Source organism: Lactuca saligna, chromosome 9 (assembly GCF_052625555.1).
Source record: "Lactuca saligna cultivar CGN05327 chromosome 9, ASM5262555v1, whole genome shotgun sequence".
Taxonomy (NCBI): Eukaryota; Viridiplantae; Streptophyta; class Magnoliopsida; order Asterales; family Asteraceae; genus Lactuca; species Lactuca saligna.
In genome coordinates, this window is record NC_136425.1 from 49,903,600 (window position 1) to 49,913,630 (window position 10,031).

Genomic DNA, 10,031 nt, shown 5'->3' on the forward strand with positions numbered 1-10,031 from the left:
AAATCATGAAACCAAGAGGATCTACACGATCACGCCTTTGCTTTCCTACGATCACCTGAAGTACCTGAAACAATAAACCAAAACAGTAAGCCAACACTCAATGACTTCCCCAAAGTACCATACATAACATATATAACATATACAGTCATGCATGTTAGGTCCAATCAGCCATCGAACTGGAATAACTTCAGGTCCACAGCCATCAGGCATGATTACCCTCAGTCCAATCAGTCATCAGACTGGAATGCCACTATACAATAGGTCCAATCAGTTATTGGACTGGTATACTCCCGAGTCCACAACTATTGGGCTGGATTACCCCAGTAGTAAAGCCTCAACCCTAAACCATGCTATGTTGACAATTGCAACAAATAAACGTATAAACAATCAACATGAAACATGAAGATATACAGATCACTACCGCATAGCACCTTCTATATACCAGAATATAGATCTAATAAATCGCTACAACATGACAACTTCCTATATACCAGGATACATAACCTAGTGGGCCGACATTGGTGTCTTTGACCCACAAGTACAATGAGGAAAACTCACATGTCAATCTGAAAAGACAGCTAAACATGACACTGCTTTGAAACTCAACTCTATTAGTCACTTATACATCGAATAGTAACCAAAATCAACCATAACTCAAAATACCTAAAATACCCCTAGGTCAAATTTGGTCAAAATTTGATCAAGGTCAAAGGTCAAAAAGTCAAATGAGTTGACTTAGGTCGAGTACATTGAGCATACTCAGCATGTACGCTTAGCATAATCAATATCCAGATCAAGCTCCCAATGGAGTATGCCCAACGTACTTAGAAGTATGCCCAATGTACTCAGAAGTATGCCCAACGTGCTCGGCCAAATGTGACTTTCCCATTAAGTGCTTATTTTATTAAGTCCTTTTGTCCAAATGCATATCTATCCCTAAATATAATTTCAAACCATAAAGTTTCCATCTTTATGAGTTTTGATGTCTAGAAAATGCCCAACACCAAAACCCTAATTTGTCTTAATCTTTTAAGCTCTCAAGCGTTTGCATGGAAGGGAATAAGGGACCAAGGTTACATTTTTATGACTCTTGACATTGAAAAACGTCCAAAAGGACAACCTATTTGGTCTAGAGCATGCCATACTCAAGAACACCATATTTTGGTGATAAAAAGCACATAATAGCATCATACAAACTAGATCTAACAAAATAAGCATCAAGGTATAAACTTTATGCCTTCTATAGATGAAGAATGGCGCATAACTTCAAGATCCAAGATTTCTTCAAGCTTCAAAGATGTTCCCCTAAGAACACTATAACTCACACTAACGGCTTAAGGATGCTCACAAAATGGTTTACGGTTTTCTAGGTACGAAAATGGGGATGGAGGTTGGTGAATGAGGAAGGTCTTAAGAGTTAAGAATGTTTAAATAGGGTCCAAACCCTAAAACTTAGGGCTTGACATTCAACCACATATGCCCAACGTACGCCACCAACCCATGTGTTTTATGCTAATGCCGCATAGGACCAGTTTTGCAAACAATTTTCATAATAAGGGTCAAGAGTGTAATTACCTGGAAATCAAGATGTTACATGATCTAGCTACAACTCCAAGCAAAAGCAAACAATGTCATAAGGCGGTGTTCAAAGAATTGACAAATGTTGATGTTTTACAACCTGAAACAAGTGAAGGATCACAAAATAGTAGGAGTGCTGAAGAAACATTAAATATTGAAGTCAGTGGGAGTTTTGAAGAAGATAAAGACTCAGAAACCAAAATCCTAGATCAGTCAAAAAATGAAGCTCCAAATCAAAATAATGTTGAAACTATGAATCTCATAAGATCGACTAGAGATCGAAGACCTACTAGAAAATATTCTCCGTCAGTTAATTACCTATTACTGACAGAGAATGGAGAGTTGGAGTCTTATCCAGAGGTGTTGACGCTGAAAGACTATAAAATAGAAGAAATCCATGAAATAGGAGTTGGATTCACTTGACAAGAACCATACCTTGTCCTTAGTCAAATTACCAGCAGGAAAGAGGGCTTTGCAAAATAAATGGATGTTCAGAATCAAGGATGAAGCTGATGGCAACAAGAGATATAAAGGCAGACTAGTTGTAAAGGATTTCCAACAGAATGAGGGGGTTGGCTATAATGAAATCTTTTCACCAGTTGCAAAGATGACTACTATTTGACTAGTCTTCAACATTGTAGCTACTGGAAATTTACATCTGGAACATATGGATGTTAAGTCTGCATTTTTACTTGGTGACCTTGAGGAATATATTTTCATGTCCCAACCAGAAGGTTTACTGGTAAATGGTAAGGAGAATATGGTATTTAAATGGACTAAAACAAGCCCAAGGCAATGGTATTTAAAATTCAACAGCTTCATGCAAAAAAAAAATGGGTACAAGAATGTGAGATGGACCATTGTTGTTATCTGAAGAAGTTCAAGTCCTCTTACATTATTCTTTTATTACATGTTTATGATATGTTGGTTGTTGGATCAGACATACAGGAAATCAACAAACTGAAGCAACAACTCTCCAGAGAGTTCGATATGAAGGACTTGGGAGCTGCCAAATTTCTTTTTTGGGATGAGCATATCTAGTGACATAATTTTTGGAGCTTTGAAGCTTTCACAAAAAAAAACATATCAAAAAGATTCTAGAGAAGTTCAACATGACTAATGAAAAACCAATAAGTATACCTTTAGGAATTCAAATAAAACTTTTCAAGAAACAGTCCCTAAAGACGGATGAAGACAGAGGAGAAATGGATAAAATCCTGTATGCATCTGTAGTTGTCAGCTTGATGTATGTTATGGTGTGCACCAAAAAATCGGACATTGCACATGAAGTGAGAGTTGTGAGCAAATTTATGTCAAATCCGAGTAAAGAACATTGGGAATGAGTCAAGTGGCTGATGCGTTACTTGAAAGGTACTTATGAAGTCGCTTTATGTTTCAGTAGAAATAAAGTGGTTTTGGAAGGATTTGCTGATGCTGATTTAGGGGGATGTGTGGATTAAAAAAAACACTATTGAGTATGTTTTCACTATCGGAGGTACAATAGTGAGTTAGATGTCTAGAATTCAGAAAAGTGTCGCCATTTCAACTACGGGGGAAGAGTATATGGCCATTTCAGAAGCAAACAAAGAGTTGATATCATTAAATAATTTTCTGTCAGAACTAGGAATAAAACAATTCGATTGTGTTCTCCACCGTGACAATCAAAGTGCAATATCATTTCGTACGAGAACTGATTGCTGATGGTACACTAAATCTGAAGAAAAATCCTTGGTACAAAAAATCTAGCTGATATGTTCACTAAGGTGGTGCTAACTGATAAGTTGAAGTTGTGCATGGCTTCAACTGGGCTTCCAGGAACTTGAAAAGGAGAGAGAGAGAGAGAGAGAGAGAGAGATACGAGTGTCACAGGTACATATTTGGTTAGCAACTGAATGATGATCAAGCCTCCAAGTGGGAGATTGTTAGATATGAGACATATCATCAGATTTGGAACTTTAAAGACTCAAAAGTTTTTGGGCGGGCCAAATTATTTTCTAAGTTTCTTTTTTTTTTAATTTTTCCTTGGCCTTTTAAACGGTTAGGTCAAATCTTGTCGTTTATATACTTATGAACGATCGTATTTGTAACATCATAGCAGAAAAACGTGTGTGCAATAAAATCTTTCTCTCTCTCTCTCCTCTCTCTCTCTCTCTCTCGATAATAAACATATCCTATAGCAAGATAGTGTGAACCACTTAAATCTTTGTGTTCTATGTGCGTTAATTTTGTTTATGCTTTCTCATATTTCTCATATCTGTTTTATTTATCGTTTCTTCAAACCTAACAATGTTTATGACAAAAAGATATTAGTATTAGTACTTTCATTTGGATTAAAAATAAGGATAAGGTTAATAGGTTTTATTGATCTTTTTAGTTTATGTCTCCTATTTTAAATGTTTTTTTTGTAATTAGGCTTAGGTTCTCACTTAAGTCTCATATTTTATTTATTTATTTATTTATTTTTTGTGCTAGTACATTGACTGATGTCTAAAAAAAATTAATTTATACAAAAAATATAATATCATATGTGTTTGGGTAATTTACATTCCATTTTTATATTAATCGTCATTGAAATTGCCATATATCAGTAATGCCTATTTTTTTTAGGCATTAAAAGATGGGAAATGATTCATACACAACAAACTTTTTTCATAAACAATAATTTATGTATTATATAGTTGTACAATACAACATTTTAAAGCACCAATTATTGTATATGAGAAAAAAAAATTGTGTATGGATCGGCTTCCCAACATCATTTATCATAATTTTCAAGGTTTTTTAGCCTTTTCCAATATATATTTTAGTGGTCATATGCTTATATTTCTATTTGAATTTAGAGAAGCTCATCATGATTCATGAATGTTCATCACTTCTTCTTTTTTTTTTTTTTTTTTTTTTTTTTTTTTTTTTTTTTATTTTTTTTTTTTTAATGAATGTTCATCACTTTTTTTTTTCATCACTTCTTCTTTTTTTTTATTAAAATTAAAATAAAGAAAAGTTACTATATAGTATTAGTATATATATCGATCTACATTCATATTTAAGAAAATTCCACTTATCAAAACGACATCACTTGAAGAGAGTAGTTGACGAAATTAAATTTTGTCCAAATATTTTAGGTCAGTTTACGATTTAGTCCCAAATTAAATTTTGTTTACAAAAAGGACAGATTACCGACTAAAACTTCGGATTAACCCTTCGTGGCCGGTTTCACTGATTTAGCCGGTATCTCGTCTTTTTTCGTTAATTAATCAAAATTTTGGGGCTTTTTCATTAATAATCAAAATTTTAGGGCTTTTTCATTATTTATTACCAATAAACCAAAATATTTGGACTTTTCTGAAGATTACCTTTAAACTAATATATATATTATATGATCTAATTTAATATGTACTATTCCATGTCTTCTTTCTTATGCTCTGGCTCACTGTGTGTTTTTATCGGTGTCGTCAAACCCAACAACAAAAATCTCACTCACAAGTCTTGTTAACTCCATCGATTTTCCAAAATTATCCATTCACAACTCTATGATCATCTTTCAATCTCCAAATAAAGAACGGAGAAAATCCTTGTTGATTACGTGGATGTCCCTATTACCTAACCATGACTTAAACCGTGGTTCCAACACTTGGATGTTCCTATTACCTAACCATGACTTGAACCCATACACTAATGGCGTTGTCCATAGTGTTGTTAACAATAGAAGACGAATCTCACATGTTCAACCACTGATACATTGGCTCAAGTCTTACTTGGCCCTTGTTTCCTTACAACACTATAGAAGCCCCGACATAAGATAAATCCCACATGGTTCATCATTTATTGGTTTTTTTTGTCAAAAAGTAAAGCATTTTAGAAGCCCCAAATAGACTAAAACATAATAATGACAATTATTGTAATATTACAATAATTGTCATTATTACGTTTTAGTTTATTTGGGGCTTCCAGAATGCATTAGTTTTTGGCAAGACACAAACCCTGAAAATTAGGGTTTTCACACTCAGCTCCTACTCGTCGAGTTGGGGTCCTCCAACTCGTCGAGTAGACTCTAGAAATTACGCGACCATTAACACTCTCTACTCGGCGAGTTGGGGCCTCCAACTCGTCAAGTTGATCAGACAACAAGAATATAACTTAATTAAATATTATACCTGGGAGTCGAGATGTTACACCTATTGTAAGGAAACAAGGGTCAAGTAAGACTTGAGCCAAGGTATCAGTGGTTAAACCATGTGGGATTTGTATTTTGTTGTTAACAAAACTATGGACAATGTCGTTAGTGTATGGGTTCAAAATAAGGTTCGAGTCATGGTTAGGTAATAGGAACATCCGAGTGTTGGAACCGTAGCTCGTAGGTATACCAAATTAATATTTTAATAGTTTATGATGGATAGCTTGTTGACATTTTTTTTACAATTAGAGTTAACATTCTTCATGGTTTTCAATACATCATATCGAGTTGATTTTTTTACATATGTTGAGTTTTTTAAGATTAATGGTTCATTCTTCATGGTTTTCAAGCCCTATTGTAAGGAAACAAGGATCATGTAAGACTTGAGCCAAGGTATCAGTGGTTAAACCATGTGGGATTCGTATTTTGTTGTGAACAACACTATGGACAATGCGACTAGTGTATGGGTTCGAAATAGGATTCAAGTCATGGTTAGGTAATAGGAACATCCAAGTGTTGGAACCACAGTTGAAGTCATGGTTAGGTAATATGGGCATCCACGTAATCAATAAGGATTTTCTCTGTTCTTTATTTGGAGATTGAAAGATGATCATAGAGTTGTAAATGGATAATTTTGGAAAATCGATGGAGTTAACGAGGCTTGTGAGTAATATTTTTGTTGTTGGGTTTGACGACACCGATAAAAACACACAGTGAGCCTAGAAGAGCATAAGAGAAAAGACATGGAATAGTACATATTAAATTAGATCATATAATATATATTAGTTTAAAGGTAATCTTCAGAAAAGTCCAAATATTTTGGTTTATTGGTAATAAATAATGAAAAAGCCCTAAAATTTTGATTAATTAATGAAAAAGCCCTAAATTTTTGATTTATTAACGAAAAAAGACAAGATATCGGCTAAATCTGTGAAACCGGCCACGAAGGGTTAATCCGAAGTTTTAGCCGGTAATCTGTCCTTTTTTGTAAACAAAATTTAATTTGGGACTAAATCGTAAATTGACTTAAAATATTGGGACTTTTTCGCAGATTACCCGTATTAGTATATATATCGATCTACATTCATATTTAAGAAAATTCCACTTATCAAAACGACATCACTTGAAGAGAGTAGTTGACGAAAGTTGGACCCTAGCCGATGCTACTGATGCGACCAAGAATGGCGAAATCACGGCCTAAATCCAAAACCCTAGATTTCACTTCCATCCACCACCATCATCTCCTCCTAGATGCTGACTATGAAACATCTACTGCTCTTCTTCTTCACCTTCCTCCACATATTCTACGAAAATTGGGTCCCTAACCCCTCCTGCAACGTTGTTCACAGTGGCAACAATCAAGAAATCGATCAGGGAGACCTTACAAGAGTGGAAGATGATCTTAAGGTTATGATGGTCGCTGATTTGCTCTTGACGGGACATGAAACAGCGTCTGGATCCTTTGATCTACACTTGAAAGACTTCTTCTTTTCTCGATTCTTCAGAGTACGTAATTTGTTAAATTGTCTGACTAACTGTTAGGTCCTATATGATCATTATGCTCAACATCGCATTGCGCAAGTAGCACATTCGATGATGGTGATTTCGACTTACAAATTCTCACATAAAAGATTCATAATCTGATCCCTCACATGTTGATATTTCAACCAGAAATCATTTGAATTCCTGAAGCCTGATATGCTGATTGTATTAGGAGACGTATCCGCACAAGGAGCAAAGTTAAGTACAAGCAAATGGTCATTTGTGCTACAAGAATTTCACAGTTTGTTGGGTCCATTTCTTGACCTACCATACCATGTCGTTCCTGGAGATAGAGACATCGGAGAATGCAATGGCCTGAAAGAAAAATCTGTCAACAAAATAACTAGAAATTTTCCAGGATTGGATTCCGGTGGTTGTGGTGCATTTGAAATCGGTAATATTAATTTTGTCTCGCTTAACTCCGTGGCATTGCTATGTGGAAACAGCGACCTACGTTTCAGTGTTGAAAAGGCTCTGGAAAGAGAACGCATAGAAATGGAAACGGAAACCACGATTGATGAGTCCTCCGGAATCAAGATTCCAAAGTATGACATTAATTGGAGAGAAAACACAATGTCTTCCGGTTCGGGTCCTGTACTTTTGCTTCACTTTCCATTGCATCAAACAGAAAACAACAACTCAAGACCCGAATCATCAAAAACAAGGTAGAAAGAAATACAAAGATCTTTTAGACTTTTAGTAGTTACAAGTTATAATGTTGCATCTAAATTCTAACATGATTTTAATATTTTCTTTTAGCCAACATATTGGGGTTGGACCATATGAATTATCACAAATGCTTCCACCAAATGCAACTGAATATATCTTCCATGCTCTTAGGCCAAGGATGGTTTTTAGTGCACATGCTCAAAGTTTTTCAGATCGGATTCATCCAGATGGGACCCGGGAGATAGTTGTTCCTGCCATGTCATGGGATACAGGGAAGAACCCTGCTTTTGTTGCTGTAACCTTTAGAAAGAATAAGAATGCTACTTCTGCCATTGTTAGCCATTGCAAGCTTGCTGGAAGATCTCATGTTCTACTGTTTTACATGTCTCTATTCTTTCTGCTCATATTATCTGTTCAAACAGCTTTAAGAAGTTGATATAAATTGGCCTCTCAAATTCATGAACCATTTGCTTTCACAAATCACATCACAGGAAATGACTACAGTGTAATTTGTCGCCTTGTGTTTGTGTTTGACTTTTTTCAATCTCAAGATTAACTACTTTGAGAATTCATGTTTGATGAAGTTGATCATAAAACGCTTCAAGAAAGACGAGATGTTATTAAAATGTTAGAAAGGTTTTCCAAATTTGTAAGCCAAGTTCCACGGATGTGTTATGTTTGATCAACCACGATTAGAAAACTAGTGTTGCCCGATAAACCTATTTTAAAATGTTTATTTTTCGTACATTATTAATTTGTATGTGCAAGTTGGATGTGATGAAAAATACTATTAAAAAATATAAGGAAATGTTAAAAACTACTATAAAACATGTATGTATTTGGTAATTTCTTCCTCGCTTTCTACCGCTCTTCCTTTTATTGCAATCCAGACATTTAACTAGTTAGAGACAAAGTTCATGTTAGCATAGATGACCAATGAATCTTTCTTCTAAAACTTTAAAGGCATAAAGTCTGGTGGGTATAGTGAAGGAAGAAAAGATGGCATTTGTTGAACAAGTACTTCGAGAGGCCAATAGGTCGGGTAACCACCACTATAATAAATGTGGTGATGTGTTATGCTACGTCACCTCACCGCTATATAAACATCACATGAGTTTGGTATATTCTATGACCACTACACAATATTTTTTTAATTAAAAATAAATGAAAATGGTAGATATTTAATTAAAATAAAAACAGTAAATTACATGTTTGGGATTCCTTTTTGAAAATGATTTTTGGGCTTTTTCAAAAACCTAAAAATCAAAAAAAATGTTTGACATTTTAAGAAGTTTTTTTAGATCAACTTTTTGATGATTTTTTTTTTTTTTTTTTTTTTTTTTTTTTTTTTGTGATTTTTGTGATTTTAGCTTTTTGACTTTTTAAAAGATAAATCAAATAATTTTAAAATATTCTTTTGTAAAAAGCCAAAATCAAAACAGCCTTTCGTCAAAAATAACTTTTTAACTTAAAACAATCATAAAAGGGTTATGTTATAAGTACCCATCTTGATCAATTTTATCTCTCCTAACATCAATCTAATCAATTTTTCATTTTTGATTGGATGTCATTTTTTCCCTTTTTGTTTTTTTTGTTGTTTTTTTTCTTTTTATTATTATTATTATTATTATTATTATTATAAATTTCAATAGCTATATAAAATTCTAACAACATAATAAATTAGGACAACATTATAAAATTCGAATGACTATATAAAATGGAATAAAAGTAAAGTTTGTTTTTATTTTTGAAACAAACCGATACCATTAACGTTTAGTGATAAATTGCAATTCACCATAACCATCATGTAATGGTTAATTTACAAGGAACATATCCAATGTATGATGTATTGTCTAAGCTTCTCCGTACATACAAATCAGAACATTCGGCAGTATAAATATACAATTGTTCGACTAAATGCTTTCAATCCGCATAACGCACTACACAAATGTAATATCGAACCAATTAATATCTGTGATAAATAAAAACAAACTTTGCTTTTATACCATTTTATATAGTTGTTCGAATTTTATTATGTTGTCCAAATTTATAATGCCGTCCGAATTTT

The 10,031-nt window shown here is 33.9% G+C and overlaps 1 protein-coding gene across 1 annotated transcript; it reads left to right on the plus strand.

Moving 5' to 3' along the window:
• Nucleotides 1–6,866: 6,866 nt before the first annotated feature.
• On the plus strand, nt 6,867–8,446 carry LOC145018743 (uncharacterized). Its single transcript, XM_078976595.1, has 3 exons — nt 6,867–7,258; nt 7,424–7,959; nt 8,054–8,446. The coding sequence occupies exons 1-3, from the start codon at nt 7,004–7,006 to the stop codon at nt 8,397–8,399; spliced, it is 1,137 nt and encodes a 378-aa protein (XP_078832721.1). The 5' UTR covers nt 6,867–7,003; the 3' UTR covers nt 8,400–8,446.
• The last annotated feature ends 1,585 nt before the right edge of the window (nt 8,447–10,031 follow it).

Coding starts and splice junctions, on each gene's coding strand:
- LOC145018743 (XM_078976595.1), top strand. CDS start 7,004: ATGCTGACTATGAAACATCTACTGCTCTTCTTCTTCACCTTCCTCCAC. Junction 7,259..7,423: donor TCTTTTCTCGATTCTTCAGA/GTACGTAATTTG, acceptor TATTTCAACCAG/AAATCATTTGAATTCCTGAA. Junction 7,960..8,053: donor CCCGAATCATCAAAAACAAG/GTAGAAAGAAAT, acceptor ATTTTCTTTTAG/CCAACATATTGGGGTTGGAC.